The sequence below is a fragment of the Falco rusticolus genome, chromosome 9 (genome assembly GCF_015220075.1).
Source record: "Falco rusticolus isolate bFalRus1 chromosome 9, bFalRus1.pri, whole genome shotgun sequence".
NCBI lineage: Eukaryota > Metazoa > Chordata > Aves > Falconiformes > Falconidae > Falco > Falco rusticolus.
The window spans coordinates 18008347-18029176 of record NC_051195.1 but is presented as its reverse complement, the minus strand read 5'-3'; the positions used below and the strand labels follow the sequence as shown (position 1 = coordinate 18029176).

Genomic DNA, 20830 nt, shown 5'->3' with positions numbered 1-20830 from the left:
CACCTTGGAGTAATTTCATTATGTTGCTATAAATAATGGTGGGTTTTATTCAGGAGTGACTGATGATACTGAATTCACCTGGTGAAGTGATCACAAGCTTTTGCTTTGCTGCAGAAATAGCATTTTGGACTTATAATAACTCAGTTTATCCTTAGGTATGGAAGAATTTGGGTAGCTTAGCACTGGATGTTTTTCCCTGTTTATGACTCCTGTTGAAGATCATCGCTTTTTGATTTAGAGCACAGCTAAGACTGTTAAACAGTCTGGATGAGGACTGTCTCAGCAAATCTACTATATTTTATGTTGAATTTTCTTCCCCCTCCATCCCCTTCCTCCCTCTCATAACATCATATAATCTCCAGGAGATTTATATGATAGTTCATCATAGGAAAGTCTTAAGCTGCTGCTGTAGGATGAGATTATCTCCAACTAATTTCCTATTTTCCTGCTGCAAAACTGCTGGAAAACTTTGGTGAATTGTAGATGGGTATTCAATTAAAACCTTCCGTATTAGAAACTTTGAAAATTGCTTCTTAGTAAAAAGCAGATTAACATTAAGTATGCCTCTTTTTGTCAGTTCACTAGTATGGATGTTGCTGTGTTTCTAGTTACATTTGCCTTTCCTTCCTGCATCATCATCGAATGACAGTAACATCTGTTTAAAAGAAATTCAGCTTCTTGCCATTTCTTCCAGTAGTTTTAAAGTTGAAATAAAACCCCAAATAAAGTACAGTTGACTTGTGTGATTTCTGGATCCAGTGTAAAGACTGTCATATTACAAATACGAAGTACATGTGGCTTTGGATTTTGCATTAGAAAGTAAGCAATCATTATAATTGCTTTGCAACAGACTAATTATGATACATTAACTTCCTGTGACTCTCTTCCCCAAAGAAGTAGAAGAAAAATGCGGGTTTTTTTTAGGATCACCTTGGAATCAGGCAGAATCTTTCTAATATTGCCAATGTGAAAAGTAAGACTAAAACTGATATAATGGGATATTTGCCTTATATATTCAAAAAGAAACAATACACACTGAAAGCCGCACAGTTTCCTCTTTACCTCCTTTGGCAAAGTCGTTTTCAAGAGAATTTAAGATCCTTATTCTCTTACCAGAAACCAAGGATCCATCTCTGTCCTTTGAGACACCCTAGCTACCCTCCACAACTCAGTTGCCTGACACAGATGTTTTGGAGAGTGGATTAGAACGTGCAATTTTACGCATATTCCAGGAACATATTTTTTTTCTGAGAATTTAGGTTTAATTAGGATCTGAAAATTTCTGCTTTTTTTTTTTTTTTTTTATTAAGGGGCTATACATTCTAAATATTTTTTCTGTGGTGTTTTTTGTGGTTTTTTTTTTTTTTTGGCTGTTTTATGTGTGCTCATTTAGAATGTTTATTTTGCAGTATTATGAACTAGATATAACTGAATGCTAAAAGAGAGTTATACTGAGAGGCTTTAAATTCAAGGCTTTTCCTGCATATTGATTGAGAAAGGGTAATTCACATAGTGAGGAAAGCCCTCAGTACTCCAATTGATATCGATGGAGGTTGAGGTAATTCATTCCTTATGAGGTACTTCACATCTCCCAGCATTAGGTCCGTAGGGAGCTGTCCATGATGGCTTGAAGAGGAAAAAAATTACAATCTCATATTGAAGCTGTGGAGGAGAAAAAAATATCTATAATGAGAAACAGTTCCACATGAAAGATTCCTTATTTGCTCAGTTGCATGTGATTTTCCATACCCTTGTTATTTTTTTATTTCTTGGCTCTTCCCCACCCCACTGCACCCACTTGTTTATCACAGAATTAGGTTTTCTTGAGTCAGGTGTCTTTTAAAAACATGCACTGGGCTTGGTTTATTAGAATAGGGAATCTGTGCTACCAAGTAAATGTAGTGGGGTTTGACTTAAAATACTTGTGGGTTATTCATTCTTTGTGTTTCCTTTATTAACAAAGAAGGGTAATAAATATACTTGTAAATGAATTCCTTTTGCAGACTTTTGATGTATAGTAAAAATATGCTTTGAAATGGTGTATGAAAAGACCTGGGAGCTTTTGCCTTTTCAAAGGAATTTTTGTTCTTTAAAATGTCAGAAATGTCAAGTCCTGCCTTTACTGTCTTGTCAGAGGATTCCTTGAATAACTTCTAAAATGTTCATTTAAGAGATTTCTCAGGCAGCAGTTAATAAGGTGGCACTGCTGTGAATCCTTAAAGACTTTTGGAAAAAAATTAATACAGAAAAACGTGCATATAATTGTTCATGCATCTAAATAGTCCCATTGTTTCAGTGAGATATTTGCACTCAAAAAGTTACTCTTATCTGCTTCCAGGATGGGGAACAAAGAGGTCTTTTAAAAAGTTTGTTTAAAAGCATAAGACATACTAGAAAACTAGAATTGTAAACAACTGGCTTCCTTTTGTGTTCGAATCTGACACAAACTTGTCCATTGATATCCATAGCTTTGGAGGGGATCATAGTTTTGGTTTATTTAACTAGACATATGACCTTCAACAAGGGATCTTGTTTGTTACTTGGAAGTTGTACTTTGAGGAGCAAGCTGAAAATTTTAAAGGTAAAATACTGTTTCCATTAATTCTGCATGTAAGTGGCAAATATTTCTAGGGCCTAGTGATATACAAATTGGTGCAAGGAAGTACAAAGAGGTTCTTAACAGCCTTTAAATGTCTTTGATTTTGCCTATTGATTATAAGAGGTTTTGTTTCTACTTTGCTGGGCACTCTGGGACTGGGACTGAACAGTAAGGGAACTGAAGGATTTAGCAGTCTAAAATGAGACAAGATGGCAGTAAGGAAAAAAACTTACTTGAGGGGTCTCTTTTTTATGTTTGATCTAGGAAGCAGATGCATTTGGGTACAAAAAGCTGTTTGATGAGAAGACAGCTGAGGTAACATGTTCTGGTAACAGGAGACCTATGGTGCCCCAAGAAAAACAGGGACCCCGGGGGACATAATGCCAGAGAAGTTTCCGTTGCCGTCCGGTGCAGTTTCTGCAGCTAGCACAGGCCATGCAAAGAGCAAGGGGCAGGGAGGAAACTCACACAGCAGCCTGGTGGCAAGCAGATTGACTAGAGTAAGGCCCACTGGTGCAAGAATCACAGAACAGTAAGGGTTGCAAGGGACCTCTGGAGGTCATCTAGTCCAACCCTCTGCTAAGGCAGCTTCATCTAGATCAGGTTGCAGAGTCACGTCCAGGTGGGTTTTGAATGTCTCCAGGGAAGGTGAGTCCACAGCCTCTCTGGGCAGCCTGTTCCAGTGCAATCTCAAAGTAAAGGTTTAGATTATATGGTTCTGGTTACTTGTTCCTCAAGAAGGAGGTGTTGGAGGGAGGGAGGCTATCCACGGAAATAGCTGCCCCGCATACTCACTTTTGCAAGACTGTGAAAAAGACAGAGATTATTCAAACACTGCTGATCTGGACCTTTTGTGCTGTATTATGTTGTTCCTATCATCAGGATGTTTCTCGAGCCCTGCTGTTGTTCTTGTGGTGTGGATGCCCCAGACTTGGCACTTCCCACAGGTTTTTCATAGCTAAGCACTCATCTCAGATTTCTCCATTCTTCATGTGACCTTCAAGGTGACAAGCCCTTTGCCTTCTCCCAGCAAAGAATGTAAGCAGTGAAATTAGTTCTATTTACTTATTGATGGATGAAGTACTGAGTTAACTAATTTTGGCAAAAGAAAACCCACTGTAGTCAAGTTGACAAACACCTTGGCCCTTCTCTGTTAGTTCACGTGTTTCAATATAAATGAAGATGTAACAGGATTGAACTGGATCTTCCCTTATAAAAGCCTATGGTTTTGGACTTTTTTTTGAGACAGATACTTGCAGTTACCTGTTGAATTACACAACAGGATTTGAAAGATCAGGGTTTCTCTGAGCTGGGTATGAAAAAAAAAAGTAGTATTTGTCTTTGCACAACAAATCCATTTGTTGAATTTTCCCAAGTAATGGCAACAGTGTTTCAACACACAAAAATTTGTGAAAGTGCTTTTTATACTTTTTTTTTCACCACTGTTACGTTTTTGTCTACAATTCAAAATTACTTTATAATTCAAGAGACGAATCATTTATGAGCACCATATACACCAGAAAATATTTAATGTTAAATGCTAAATTGTAACAACAGACATAAAATGCCTGGTATCTCTATAGGAACTGTGACTTAGTTCTAATATATTATTTAGGTTGGGTGAGGGTTTGTTGTTTATTTGTCTATTTATTATGGTACAATGTACGGGACCCTATAATTACTGAGTACAGAATTATTTTCAGCCAACATGTAGCCTGAAATGATCGGTCATTTAATTAGAGCTCTGACATTTATTAACTTATTATAGTATTGATTGGTGTTTACCTTTTAGCTTGACATTTCTTTGAAGATTTCCACAGAGAACTGATCTCAGTAAATGTGCTAGACTTTTTAAAAATCAAATTGTACTTGGATACATTGAACTAAATCAGAAGATGTTTATCACAGAGTCGTGGTACAGCTGTTGACATAAACTATGAAAATCATGCTAGTGAGGTTTTTTTTTTTCCTATTCAGTTCCCCCAAGATTGTGCAAAGAGCGGGACAGAGACATCCCAGGAAACAAAACAGTTTCTGGCCGTAGGTTTTTAAGTATGGAAATCTATTTTCAGGAGAGCCTTTGAGTACAATATGGATTAAGTTTATAAAGTTGTTTTTAATCATGTGTGGGGTTTCAAACATTCCACTGAAGTACTACTGCTTTCTTTTAACTTCTGTTATTTTAAACCAATACTCAAGCCAGCAATGCAAGATGAACTTGCACCCAAATATCCTAAAATATCAGGAATGCCCTGAATCTCAAGCCTGCTTGTTTTGTGTGTTTACAAATAACTTTTTATAGTGGCGTTGAAGGAAAGAAATTCAGGGTGCCTATCAAGATAAATTACTTACTGCTTTGTAGTTTCTGTAGACCATGGCTCACACAGACATGTATAACACAACTAGGCTTATATTGATGTAGTCTGTTTATAATCTTATACTGCCCAGTACCTGCATATATTTATTCCTTTACAGACAACTTGGCTGAGGACAGTTCTTAAAAATTCCAAGCAAGGCTCAAGTTTAAGGTTTTGCATTCCCTACTCCATTGTCACTTTTCTTGCATAGGGGACTGAGACAGATCCTGACCACTTCTGTTTCAGTCTAGATCCTAATTCAGGTGTTCTATCTCGAGGCCCTGCATAATGGCATGGGTAGAATCTCCTGACCATGTTGTTGCCATACAAATACTTGAAGGAAACCTTTAGAACTAAAGTAAAATATTTTTAAAGTTTATAGCTAAAGACTCCAGCTGTCTGGAATATGGAATTCAGAAGACATCTGCTCTCATTGTGGGTGTGATAAATTAACATTGCTCCCTTTTACTCCACAACATTGTACAGCTAGAGTCTGCAGATGTGTTTTTGAACATGTATGGCAACTTTTGAAAAACAATTACTTCATGTTTGAAACCTTGATACCTATTTCAGGTAGATATGTCAAAGCATCCAGTGTGCTTCATGAAGGCCTGTTACAATTTTCTTTTTATAGTTTGTGGGGGGGTTTAATATAAAAATTATTATTTTCGGGGATTGTTCACAAGACAAAACTTCAGCCTACCAAACTAGGTGTCTCCCATGACCCTCTATAGTGAGTAGAGGCTTAGGAGCTTCAGAGGTGATGCAAAAGTGATTACTTTCTCCGATGACTACAAAAGGACCTCAAGCAGTGTGGCCTTGCAAGATTTAAGTAAATCCTTGTGGATACTTTTATCACTAGTACATATCCAAACAAACGGGCTCCATTTCACTTGACCAGATCTTGTTTATTTTAGTCCTGCTAATGAGAGTACTTCAGTTCTGTGTTGTAACGGAATTCTTGATTATGGCTAAAGTGGGGGTGTTCTTTGATTCACATAATGAATACTAATAGCATTTGCTGTTTTAATACCTGTGGCTGATTGTATCCTTTTATATATCCTTTTTTATATTGTTGGGTTTTTTTAATAAATTTAATCTGTATCTATTAGCCTCAGTACTTGAAGAGATTATACGATCAATTCAGTAGTTCTGCCCAAATCTTCTTTGTAATCTACTGATCAGTTTTCAGATGGGAGATACTGTGTAACTATTAGGTAAACATTTGTAGTGCTTCAGAACTATAAACAAAGTGAAATGAAAAACCTTATGAGAATTACTATTCTTTTGTTTAACGTATCTGTTCAACTCAGTGTAAGTATGAAGGTTGTAGAAATTACCGCTGTCCTTGTTAATACTGTTAACTGTTGGCGTGTACCCCCCAAACACTCCACTGGAGATTTGTTCTTGAGTCCTTCAATGTTTTGTAGCTAATGCAAACATATTGGTTTGCATCTGTATAACTTGGAGTGCAGAAGGATCTGTAATGTCTGTGAAGGTTGTGATCCCCTGCTGATATAAATGAACTCCCTTAAGAACAGTGGAGACATGGTGATTTGTTTAAACTGAGAATCTGCCCATAGATATGTACTGTATTAAATGAAAATCCAACAGGAAAGATTTTCTGCACACGTGGTTTTTAAGTCATTCAGCTAATGTTGTTTGCCAGTGTGTGAAATAGATAGGCCTGTGTCATAGGCAATATTCAGCATTTATCTTCAGGCTATGCAGTGTTAATTGAAAATACTTGTTTTCACTTAGTGGAGTATTAATAACAATGTGACTTAGTGCTTGTAAAATGTTTCATATGTTAAAAATGCATTGAAATAGGAGCTGGATATTACTTGTAATGTCTTCACAAGGGAGCCATATAGCTGTTATTACATATATTTTACAGAATAAAACTGTAGCTGTCTGCAGGAAAAAAGGGAAATGAGTGAGCTCAACTGCATGATTTTTGAAATCCAAAGCCTAGAATAACATGCATAATTTTCCCAGCCCTTCTCTTAATTCAGTCACATTGTACAAGAATGAACTATTTCAGATAGACTTGTTTTTAAGTACAGCACTCATGAGACGACTGTTAATTGACGAGCAGATGTAGACTTATATATCATATATATTATGTACATATATAAAAATACATGTTACTGATAAGTGGAACGTTATGTAGAGAAGTTCAGATCACGTTTAGTTTCACTATGCCATTGTTTTAATATAGATTTTTTAAATATTAACTCTGGTATTTTTCAGCTATTAGAGAATGTAATCTTCTAGTGTAGATCTTGAACTGTTACTTTCACATACTTATTTGAGATGGAAGTCTGCAGAGGAATATAAACTTAAAGGAGTAATTCAGCATTCAGAGGTACTTGGGACAAATGGACAATACTTCACAGAACCTGGACAATGTGGCACGAGGCCATCAATGTTTAAGAGTACTCCCACAACAGACTTTGTCATCAGGTGTCCCCCTGACTTTAACAGACTATACACAATTTTGAAATACTTAAATATTTGTAAGGTTTTATCAAAACAGTAATGTGTTTTTTTGACATTTAAATTTCTTTAAGGAAGAATGAGAGCCTGCAGTTAGGAGTTTACACACATTCTGAACCTGTCTACGTTCTACAGTTAGAAGCAGCATTTTACAGTGTATTTAGTTCTTGGGGAAAACATGAGGTGAAGAATAACTTCAATTATAGTGAGGTTTGCTTTGTAGGCATTGACTATTGGCAGTTACATTAAGAATTTGCAAATAAATTATTTCTTTCCTTGTTCACTGTTAAGTATTTTTATACCACTTGCTGAGTGAGGTTATTTCATACTAGGGGCCTCAAAGGTTTAGGTTTGCATAGAGCCATTTGTATCATTAGTTGCCACCTTTAAAGTTACAGCTTACTAGAGAACTTTAAAAAAATCCCAATATTTTACATTGATTCTGTCGTTTTGGAAAAATAGTCTTTAAGTATAAAGCTTTTAAAGGATGTGCCAATGTGGAACTGCATCTGTGTCATCTGAAAATGCATAGGCATAAGCTGAGTTGTATTCACAACACTTTTACTGGTCCTGTTTAGCTAGCAGTTTCGAAGGGATCAATTTTGTGTTCAAGGCTGACAATAGCTTGCAAACCATAGTAGAAGAGTCATTATTCACTTCAGTTCCTATGCAAGCATTGGTATGAGAAATGTGGTTGTCTTACTGTGAAATAGAAAGTCAGTATCTACCTTTAGGGGATTCCCTGGAGGTTTCAAGGTGAAGTTCATACCTCTCTCCAAGACCTGTGTTTGATCATCTGTTCCCTGCAAAGACTGTAAGCAATTTCAGAAATGGAAAGTAGTAGGAAAATTTCTAAGTCACCCTGAATATATAAACTCTGTTTTTCAAAGTAATTGTTCCTTTCCATTGGTGGAGAATGTACTAATCATTTCAAGGCATTTATTACATCACGCATTAACTTTTAATGGGAAAATTATTTTCTGACCATCTCTGTTTTTTGTTTTAATATTAAGCATATTGCTCTGTTCACAGATAATTCTATTTTTTAATTTTATTTTTTAGCAAGGAAGCAACTCTGACTCAAGTATGGTATCTTATACGTAACAAGATTATACACCTAGGTGCCTACCAAGATATTACAACTTTTTTTTTCACTGGTGTTCATTTTATACAATTTACAAAATAAGACAGTCATGTTCATAATACAGACTTCCTATTGTACTATAACTGAAGCCCAAATATTATGGTCAGTATACATAGCTATTTCTTTAAAAGTTATGAGAATCTCATCCTTTCCCTGGAAATGTAACACGTATTGACTTAAGGCTTTATGTAAAGACACTTTCACTGTTTGTAGTTTCTTTCTTTGGACCAGGGCAGTCCAAGGCAGTGAGCAATGAATGATTGATTTAGAGAAATAAAGTTCATCAGACATCTTGGATTTTCATATAGTTTCTGTACTAACATGAAAAAAAGATTATTCAAAACAGCTAGTAGCCTCAGAACTACTATGGTTTTACTGTATAGAAACAGTGCTGGGTGGTGCAATAAAAGTGTTAACTGCACTTTTCAAATAGATGATAATAATATAAGCACTTTCCTTATAGATAGAAATAAAACATCAAGATTGTTCGGAAAGTATACAGCTGATTCTCTTAAGATCTCTGAAATATGCCAAAAGCTTAGTCTTCTGTTGATGCTGAGAATGAATGTGCTGTTAAGCGAAGAGACTGTCCATTTTCATTGACAATGTTTGCATTGCAGTGTCTTGGATGTTTTGAAACTCACCCATTCTGTTTTACAGGAGTAAAATGATGAATGCGTCAGACTAAAGCACTACCAAACACTGTGGGCATCTGAATTTATAAAGTTTTGTAAAGAATTAAGATGATTTTCATATGAGTATGGTGATAATGGATTAGCATCAATAATAATAATTACAGAAGTAAATGTGGACTAAAAAAAAAGTATTATAGCAATTCAGAAGATAAAAAGCGCTTAATTTTGTTCCTATATACTGCTAGTAAAGGATATGTTTTGATTCAACAGATTATGCTTAACATCACAAATTGACACTCAATGAATACTGTGGTACTAGCTCCTGAAAAGTATAAAAATAAAAAAAAATCCTTAAGCATATATGATTTACCAAATGCTGTGGATGAACTAAGGCCACAAAGAACATGCTTGCCAAGAGATGACAAATAACTATTGTTGTGTTTTCTATCATATTTATTACAGACTGACAAGAAAGAGAGAAGTAATGCCTTGAATGTTGCAATAGATAGTATGTGCAAGAAGACAAGAGACCTCCGCAGACAGGTAAGCAACCCAGGGAACTGAAAAGGTAAAAAAGGAGACTTGAAGTACACTTTTCCAAACTGCTATTTTCTGGTTTTGTAGGACTGCATTTTGAAAAAAAAAACCCCACCAAGTTTTCTTCTATATTAAAAAAAGATTGAAGATAGTTACAGTATTTCACAGACTATATAAATACAAATTTTCAAAACTCTGGGGAAAAAACCCTACCAAATGATACTGGCTGAATATATGTACATACATAGGCAAAACTCTGCGTATGTACATGTCTAAATATGTATTTGCTGTAGACATATATCACTAATATACTTTGAACATCAAGACTTGTTTTATTTTAAATGAGCTTGAATTATTATTGGTTGATGGAACAGATACCTTGAAGGGACCACTGAGTCATTTAGCTCTTTACAGTTGTGAGAACTCATACAACAGAAAAAGGTCCTTGGAATACCTGGTCCACAGTCCACCCCACCCATTTTGCATCCCACTATCCTAAAACTACTGTAAGACATGGGCCAAAATCCAGAACTTCAGTGTACTGCAATAGGTGAGCAGTAGATATCGGCTGTGTTTACATCCTTTCTCTGCAAGGAACATCTTTGAGAAAAATTGAAAATAATGTTGAAACTATATAATGTGCCGTTTTAGAAAAGAGAGCTATAAAGCCAGCAGTTCTTTCAGCCAGGCTGCCCCAAGGCCACACAGAACACAAGCAAATGCTTCTTTCATCCTGTGTCTAGCTGTGGCTATTTATCAACTCTCTGGTAGAAGAATATCCCTCCCAACTCTGTGTACAGTCTTACAAGCCAACCTATGTTTCAAGATGATGAATAAATTTCTTCCTGTCTCCCATAATGAGCCAGGGGAAGCCTTGAAAGATGAGATTAATATAGTATAAATATAGCGTTTATAACTAGCTATCCAATTTCTGCTCATATTCCATCAAAAATATGTTCAGCTGAGACACCCAGAAACTTGCATCACAATCTCAGTGTGACTGGGAACTCTCTCGTTCTGTCCTATAGTCTCTTCCATGAGATAATTAAACTCTGGTTTATAACAGTTTACTGCCTCTGTTACAGAGTTTAAAATCTGTTAACAAATTAACTTTTTTTTGTTTCTATAAACCTTTCTGAAATGTTGAGCCTGAATGTGATCATGCCCACTTTATAGTCAATCTAGAACCAATAGTTTTCTTTAACCAGAATAGCTTTATGGCTTCTTGACATTTTCCACTGGGAGATATTTATGAGAAATATTTCATCTACTTCCTCCAATTCTGTGTTCATACATGTGAATTGCATAATGATTGTTTTAGGAAGAGCGCTTACTGCACGTCTGACTCCTGGTCTGGGAAACATGACATTGTGACTTTTGGGCCTGCAGATATTGCAATGGAGTCTTGTTTGCTTTCACTTATGAACATCTGTTATTTTGTCTCCCAGCACTTTTACTAGAAACATGAACACTGTTATTTGGCCTACTCTTACAGCTGTTCTAATATATGCACATTTTTTTACAATTAATACCGTGTACCATAGCTTGTATTACATTAGGCATGCATAGTGGATTCAGGGTTATGGTGTGCACAATGTACTCTGCTTTCAGTCAGTTACTGGGATTGCCTCTGCAAAATTGGAATTGAAGATGAAACCTTGTGAACTTGTGGTTTTCAAATTTTTTCCGGTGTAGTGCACAATAAACAAAAGCATCATGTAAGTGCTGGCTCCATCACCACCTGATTGTGAGTTATGGAACATCTTTGTAGACCAGAGTAAGTGAAGGAAGACTTGTATTTGGCAAGATTTGAAGGCAAAAATAGCTATCTCAGTGTATTGTAGAAGTTGTAAAAATCTCTGGTTTTTCAAATGAAATTATTTATATTCACTTCAGGAACTGGGCCAGTACTTGTGGGGATTTAAAACTATTCTTGTATTGTTTTGATTTTTATTTTTATTGTGCTAGAGATATGCATGTAATCTCTGTGTGTGCAGCTTTACTTAAATCATTGCTTTCCTGCCCAGTAAACTGTATGAATATTTAGGAAGGAATTCCCATTTCTAATTCTGAGAAATTACCATACTTGTTTCCTACCTCCTAGCTGTTTCCCAGCATAGCGTTGAATATACTGCACGGATATTTCTCCTATGGTTGTTCTGCAGTTTTGGTTGGTTGTTTTTTTGTAATGTTATTCTTGATGATATTCTTACATTTCTATGTTGCTTCTTCATCGTGGATAGCTTTTTCTGAACTCAAAGGAGATCACCTTCCTGGCATCCCTTCTAAACAGGATACAGAGATCCCTCAGTAATAACTAATCTTAAGTTTTTCCAGGACTTATACCAGTGTAGTCGTGTGCAGCTGTAGGCAAAGAGATGTAAATGCAATTTTCTGTACTCATTAAGATACTGATGTTTAATAGGGTTGCAAACAGCTGCTGGGATTTTATTCTCTACCCTTCACTGTTTAGTTTTTACAAACTTATGCCCCATGTTTTATAAACAACACGTTTCTTTGTTATTTTTTAATGCACTATGATATCAAAACAAAAACTCTCCATGCTTCCACTTCTGTAACAGTCTGCAAAAAGGGTAAGAATAGGACCTTGCACCTTAAAAATAAAACAATTTGTCAGACATCATCCTCTCTTTGCTTTACCTCTTCTGATGGTGTCTCTTACACTTAAAAATATGAGCAAAAAATTAATTATAGCACAATAACTTCCCTAGTACTGCCTGCTAGCACTGCTGCTGCTGTTCTTTGTCTGTTTATATGTCTCTCTGTATGGCTACTTAGCTTTTAGCATTTTGCTCTAGAGGTGGCCAGAGTCAGAAACAGACTTACTTGAGTCATGGAAAAAATTATGATTAGGATGAAGAGAAATAGATATTGCTGTAGATATTCCTTTTTTCCTTTGTCTTTTTCCTTTCTTTGTTGAACATTGTATTTCTTCGTTCTTTAATGCTAGACAAGCCATATTTTGAAAATCTTAGCTTCATGTATTTTTTTGCATAGCTGAAACAGGAACATAGTTTCAAACTTGTTTGTATTCAGCAAAGACATGGCATTATCTCTTCTTCTTCTTTATTTTATTTTTTTTTTAAGAAGAGGCATTGCACTGTTTAATTGCAGAACAAAGGATTTCTTTAGAACAAAATAATAATTATAATTTATATGTGAAAGGTTAATTAAACCAAGCAAACCAGTAAAAAGCTACAGCAAAGAGTTATGTGAAGAGAGATAAAATTAGGCTGTTGGTTTGAAAATTAGATGCCTGAAGCTCACCACAAACGTGACTAAGGTCATCACAGTCACTGGTCCTCAAATAGTACATTAAGGCTGAAAAAGCGCTACAATCTGGGCTATGCAAAACCTAAAAATATATCTCTTGGAGATAATGAATCATTGGCCATGGATATGGTTCCACAGCTTTTTGTTGCTATTGTAAATTGAAATCTTAATGTTTAAAATGTGATTACTCAAGGTCATTTTTAGATACTTAATTTTAAGCAGATGAGTGTGTCTGTTTTCTTCATTTGGACTTTTCCAGCCTAGGAATTTTAACGGGTAACTTGGCAGGACTGAAGGTTCAATGTATTTTGCTCCTGGTAGTAAAACTTTTTATTATTTCTTTCTTTATATTTTTTAAAATTCCAGCCTGAATAATTCTGGGATTGTGAAAATGACAGTAAAAATCCAATTTTTTATTGGAATCCCATAGCCTTTGTCTTTGTAAATTACTATTGAGTGCATACAACGTATCCAGATAGTGTATCCTATAGTAATAAACTGCAGGAAGTTAGAAGACAAAAACCAGATCCAAATGTAAACTTACCTGTATTTTTTGGGAAGATTTGTTAGTCCCATTTGCCTGGTGAGTCAATGAAAGCTGGCTTGTGATGGTGAGGCTATCCAAAAGTTAGTGGTGGGATTCATATCCAAATCTTGTCTTAATAATCCACAGATTTCTCTATTATTTCAGATTTGCATATTAACTTCCCTACCTACAAAGACAGAACTATCCAAAAGATTGTGGGGTTTTTTGCATTTTTCTAGGTGTAGCAGTCTTTACTTCTACTGAGTTTTCACATAGATATATTGGAGCAAAATGATAAGTGAAAATGTGTCCTTTGGCAACAAACCTGTCAGCATGCAAGAGCTTAAAAGCCTTTTGTGTTCTTCTCTGTTCTAATCAATATCTTTTATATGTATTGTAAAAACAATTTTTTATTCCAGGAAATTCAGTGAACTTGATACTTCAGTTGCACTGCATGAATTTTACTATTGGTATATTTCTTGTTGTGGTCTATGATTAAAATGAACAATTGCCTTGTGGTGGTTTATAACATGGAAAATGACCTCTTAAGTGAAGTAGTGTCCCACTGATCAGTTATAAGCTTACATGAAACCTAATTTAAGAAAGGTAATTTGTAGCAGAATATTACACTTCTTCAACAAATTAAGAAATTCAAGAACAATTAATTTAAATAGAGAAAATTGAACTTCAGACTCATTTATAGTTCTTCTTGCTCTATTAATCTGTTACCAGGTGGCATAATCAGTAACCTCATTGATATAATTACCATGAAGGCTACCATTTTGCTAATCAAACTGTATCATTGAGTTTTCCAACAAGACAGAAACTATTTGGGTAGTTCTGCAATTAGGAAAACGTGTGATATAGACTATTTCATGAGTACAAACATAATTAAATTAACTTTTTTTTTTTTTTTCTGGTAAAATGAAATAGCCTTCTCCCTCGGCATCTGAACTTCAAGAAAAAAATACCCAAGAGACACTAGTTTTGGTCTAACAGTAATTTTTCATGTGTGGAATCACTGAAGTAGTCTATTCTATTCATTAAAGAACATGAGTATTTGTTTGACTACCTTGATTTCAACAGAACTAGTACATGTTGTGTTTTATGTATCTGTACTCACACGCACACACACACACACATATTTAGATGGTGGTATATTAAAATTGTCCCTAAAATTAAACAGTGTAATAGATAAATTGCAGCTGTGGTAGGTTTCAGACACATAATCCTGCAAATAATGCAGGAATACAGTGTGTACACATTTATGTTATAAAATACTAATGGACAGTAATGAGAGTAGACTTTAATAAATAGTCTTATTAGCAGCTACTAATGTGATGCTTTCTTTTGCAGCTCCGTAAAGCCATTATAGATCACATCTCAGACTCCTTCTTAGATACCACTGTTCCACTCCTAGTTCTCATTGAAGCTGCTAAAAATGGAAGAGATAAAGAAATAAAGGAATATGCTGCTATATTTCGAGAACATACCAGCAGGCTTGTGGAGGTATGTTTGATGGAGTTGCACTTTTTTTGAATATATGGTATAACTGACTTGTCACTGCAGATTTCCTTTGCTGGCAGATATCATAAAACAATTAAGCCTGCCATTTCAGGGAAGAATAAATAAATGGCCTAGGGTAATAGTAAACATACTCACATTTTTTATATAATGGTATGCAGTAAGAGTGGATTTTGTGGTATCGGCATTTATGTAGTGTTTAATTGCATAGAAGTTAGCTGGTGGGGAATTCTAATTTAAGAAATTAGTGTAAGCCTTTCCACAAAGATACTCAGTGGGAACGGCATCAAACATGCTTCTAAGGAGTATTAGCTCAAAGTGTTCAGAATACTTCTACCTAAACTACGTGAGATGCCATATTAGTGGTAACTGTTTGCCAGCTTTCTCACTTTGACAGTTTATAGCCTGTGTAATTGTATGCTGAAGAGGAAATGGTGCTCTGAGACACAGTTTAGGGCGATGAACCCTCTAGCAGGCTGGAAGCATATTGACGTATATGCTGAATAAATTCACTTGCATACGTAGTAGAGTATTTATTTCTAAAGGATATACTTCTTTATTACTTATGAAGGATATTTCTTTGTCACTTAAAATTTTGCAAATAGAACCAAGGAGAGATTTTAGTTTGTTGGACAACCAGTCCTGCAAATGTGACTAAATATTCACTGACTTAACACTCACTCAAACTGGAGCTTTAAAATTGCTGGAATACTGAAGTAATGGATTTTGCAGGAGTATTATCTGAAGTGCCTGTAAGGAATGCGTTGTTAATTTTTGCAGGTTTTTTTAAGCTTTTAGTGCTTTTGTGTGCAGTAATACAAAAATGGGAAAAATCAATGAATTCACTCCGTGGCTGAAAGTTTACTTAGGAAAACTATTTGTCTCAGAATGAATTCATTAATCTCGGGTGATCTATAGATAATGAAAGACAAATAGGTGAACAGCTAAAGTGAAAGTAGGGTATTACATTTATGTTTCTCTTCATGGTCACGTAGTTACAGAATAACGGTAGTTACTCAATGACCTTAAAGGTCTTTTCCAACCTAAACAATTCTGTGATTCTATGATTATTCTCTGATTTACAAGACTGTATCATTTTGACTATGCAAAATCAAATGGGAGCTAAAACACAACCCCAAAGTTTTAAAAAGTTTTTCAGATTTTTAATACTGAAGCTAAACCAGTCTGAAGTGGCTTGACTTTTAGAAAGAATAGGTGATCTCTGAAGATCGGTAACTTTACTGAATTTGGAATTGAGTCCAGGTCAGCTGACATATCCAAATCATTATTCAGTTTAGAATATGTGAAATTCTATATTCATCTCCTTTCACAGGTCTGAATTTGTTCCCCAGATGTAAGGAGTAGCCTGCCCTCAGGGTAGGTTTGTGATTAAAAGGGCTGATGGCTGCACAGATACACTGCCTTAAAAAATCTAGAAGGACATGTACCAGCTGCCTGTGAACAGAGGACTGCCCAGAAGATTGCTATTCTTAGTGATGTAGGAATAACTATAGTAAAGTTTCACAATGCCAGCATGGTTACTACCTAGAAAGAAGAGGGGAACAAAATAAAGTCAAATGTTCTTTTTCAGCACAGACTTGACTAGTCCATTTTGAGGTGTCCCTTCTGCAAAGTGATAAGCAGAAGACAATGATGCCCTCAAAACTTACAGAGATTGCCTTTGTTCACCTCACTGAATGATTAACTTCAGAACCTTCTGTTTTTACCTAAACTTATTACTTAAATGCTATTAAGCAGAGAAGTCTAAGAGGGCAAGTATGTGTATAGTTCATGAATTTAAATACTAGTGGAGATTCATTTATGCAGATTCTTCTGAGGACATCAGATATACTTATTTTACAAGCAAATTACTAAATCATGAACAAATCATGTGAGGGGATAAAAGCAAGAGTCTCATGACTATTCTATAAAAGGGGTTCTATTACATGGTAGACTAATCTTACCGTACGTGTAAATATACAGTGTGTGTATACATATTTATGCTGTGACTTTATATGCTGCCTACAGCGAAGAAAACATACTTTTAAAAATGTTTTAAGCAACTGGCTTTCAGAGAGGCTGTGCACAGTGCCACCTGCTATCGTTGGATTAGTTTTTCCAAATTGTGGCTTTATCGTATGCTGCTATTGAAAATTAACATAAAATAAAATTGAAGTTATCTTCTGGATATCTACTAGAACTGAAGTATCTTATTTAAAAGTTGCTTATATCGGTTTAATGCACTTACCAGTATTTCTTAAGTGAGAGCTTGATTGATGTCCTTTTGATAAACTGTAATGCTAGATACTTGAGCAAATGAACTGGTAGTTGTACTTCATCTGTCAACTTCTAGACTATCAAATGTGAAACAAAACAAAAAAAATAAATATTAACAGCTAAGCAAGTGGCCACAAAGGGGCTTTGTACACATTAACAATTTATCTGATTTTTAAGAAAAACTCAGTCATTTCCAACAGCATCATCAAACAAAAAGAATTATGGTAGCTGTTTTGTGGAAGGTGTCATTCCAATTCAATTGATATAAATGTAATAGCATTTAAATACATTACAGCTGTAAATCTGAAGCGTATTTTGGGTTTTAGTGGCCTAAAACCTGTTAGGCTGAAAATATTTTTTTTTAAATTGGCAGTAGTAGAGCACTGCACTGTTGCTTCAAGTTGTCAAGGAACAAAACAGACTTAAATTCTATTAGTCTTAGTTTTCACAAGCGTATGTGTTTCAGAAATACACACATACTTCAGAAACTGAAAAGTGGCAAATATGTATGGAGCTTGGTTTCCAACTGAACATAGGTAATGGATATTCCTCAGAACTCAGGTATAGCTAAAAGTACTACCAAAATCAGGGAGCCAGATTCTGCAAGGGCAAGACAGATATGAAGGAGATGAGTTGGCTTTGAATCCTTGCTACTTCAATTATACATTCATTGATCAAAGAATTTACTTTTTCTTGGTGAAACTTCTAATGTATAAATATCACCTGTCCTCTTTGGGACTGATGCCCAGCCTTTTGCCAGGGATATGTTTCATAATATGGTGTTGTCTGCAATCTGTAAGATTTTAAGTTGGATGACAGATTAACTCAAATCCAGCCCTGTACAGTACTTGCAGAGTTTATGAGAAAGTTGTCAGACATCTTTGTATTTTATTAGAAGGTTCTTAAACGACAGATATGATTTGCGTGTTTGCAGGAGAGTCCTCCCATTCATTCCTTTGTTATTTATTTCCTTCACTGTTGTAAAAGCCAACAAACAAATCCCCGTACAGCTTTCAGGTTATGAAATATAAATCTGGAAAGCTAGTCATGTGTGGTAGTGCAGAATTGGGCTTGATCTCTGAAACAGAGAATAACTTAAGTGTTGAAGTGCAAGATCATGGGTGGCATATATCTGGCTATGGAATACTAGCAGAGACAATAGTTGAATGTAAAATATTTCAAAATTAAACAACTAAGAAGAGATTGTTGCAAAAAATGGCATAGGACAGTAACGGTACTAGAGAAGGCTCGTAGGTGAGGTAGGTAAGACACCAGACAATTGTATTATAACTATGAAGGCAGATTTAGCATCCACATGTAGTTGTGACATCCAAGGAGTTGGATGGATTGTGGGCACCAAATGATACAGCAAAGGCCAGTGATGCAAACAAGACTGCCCAGATGGTTAAATACAAAATACCTTATTTATCAGAAGAAAAAAGTTTTTTGTTTTTTGTTGGTTTTTTTTTTTTTCTCAGCTGCAAATAGCTTTTATGGAACACTGGATATATTGAAGCTGCCAGCAGGCTTTGAGATGTGAAAACCAGCTCAGGTGCTGGCAGTCTCTAGTTTTTGTCTTGGAGAACAAAAGCTAAGAAAAAAGAAATTTACATTCTCACTGTCGTTGTGTCCATCCCCCTCCCCCCCCCCCCCTTTTTTTTTCCCGAATGTAAAACACCCTAGGTGTGGATCTGAGCCCATTGTAAAACTTTTGACATCCATAACATCCCATGGTAAAGATTTCCACAGCTTGACTATGTGTTGTGTAGAGAAGTATCTGTGAAACCCCCACATGATCATTTCATTTGCTGACCCTGAATTCTTGTATCAGAAGAGAAAATGAACACCAGGCCCTGTTTTCCTTGTCAATTCCACTAGCAGACCTCTGTCATACCCTCCTTCAGTTGTCTGTTTTCTAAGTTGATTATTTCTGGTCTTTTAAACTTTTCTTTGTTTGGATGCCATGAAAAGATTACCTTGCTGCCTTCCCTGTACCTTTGCCAGCACCTTCCATCTCATGAAGGTGGTAGGTCAGAACTGTGCATACTATTCATGCATGATAGTCAAGATATTTCATTATGTTCTTTTCCCACATCTATTTAATTCCTAACAGTTTTTCTTCTCAGTGGCTGCTAAACACTAAACTGCAGTTTTCACAGAAAGTTTGTATGGTTATCCCAAAATCTTATTCCTAACTAGTAGTAGTCTGCTGCAGTCCATTTTATATATGTATAATGCTGGATTTATTGTTTTTTCCAAAATTACTTTGCATCGCTCTAGATTGAATTTCATCTTTTGTGTTATCTTATAGTACCATGAGGTCCTTTTGCAAGTCTGCATCATTAGTTATTTACTCCTCTGAATAACTTGGTAAAAGATGCATTAAAAAATATATAAAAAGTTAATGCGGACACTGTGACCACAAGGAAATTTCTGGCTCATGGCTTTCTCCCAGTTTCCTGCTAGTTTGTTCCTGAGGTTGAAAAAAGTGATGCTAATCTGTCTGCATCAGCTGAGAATTACTGGTTACTCAACCACCCCGATTGTTGGAGGAGTTGTAGGATCTACATGCCTGTATCTTAGTACTGCATACAGAGTACAATTAATAGTCTAGCTCTTTCAGAATACTGCCGCTGCGCGCCCCCTCCCCCCCCATCACTTGTTGTTTCACTGCTTTTTTCTTCTTTCAAAGTCGAAAAAGTCAGGTAGGTATTCTGGGATTTCATTGTGTTGGTGTTTTTTTAATTTAAAACCTTATTTACCCAGTTTAATCTTAACCCAAGATAAAGATTTCCCACAGAAGATTTATCTTGCTTATATTAAGTGCTTGTCCTTCCTTTGACTAAATGACTAGTTTAGTCTGGATGTCTAATTTCTAGATAGCTGAAGTGAGGTGAGATGAATTGTAACTTGATAGATGAGTGGTCATCTGTTTTGGGACATACGTTATGTTGCATTTTTTTGTGTTCTGTATGGCAGTTTTTAATCAGGTGTATCCTGTTTTTCAGGGCATATTTTTTTTAATCTGTCCTTGAAAGATCAAGGATGTTTGAATAATAGTTTGTGATATTGTTTTGTATGTAAATACAATTGACTGAGTCGGATATTATAAAAATGATCTCACAAAGGTTTCTCAAACTATGAATTTGATATGGAAATGAGAAGTACTACTTGAAATATCAAGAGAGGTGTTCTGTGGTTTCTATTTTAATGTGAAAATGAAAACTTCTCAAATAGAAGCAGTAGGTCTTGAGAAAGAACATACTTTTTTTTTCCTCTTTGAATATGAAATGTTAATTGAGCCAAGCTAAACTGCCCGCTACGCTGACTCACTGCTCATATTGTAATTTAAGAAACAAACAGTGTCCTCACAGGCCAGTGACCTTTGTGAATCAGCTTGAGGATTAATCTCTTTTACAAATATCTCTCTTCTGAATT

The 20830-nt window shown here is 35.6% G+C and overlaps 1 protein-coding gene across 3 annotated transcripts in view; it reads left to right on the top strand.

Moving 5' to 3' along the window:
* Positions 1-20830, top strand: part of CTNNA3 (catenin alpha 3) — a 507496-nt gene that overhangs the window by 299643 nt on the left and 187023 nt on the right. For 2 of the 3 annotated variants that reach the window (XM_037399918.1, XM_037399919.1), the window contains 2 exons: positions 9697-9777; positions 14948-15100. In XM_037399918.1, coding sequence (XP_037255815.1) covers positions 9697-9777; positions 14948-15100 — 234 coding nt within the window. Of the gene's footprint in view, positions 1-9696; positions 9778-14947; positions 15101-20830 lie in introns of those variants that run through there. The other variant, XM_037399920.1, reaches the window with a different exon arrangement.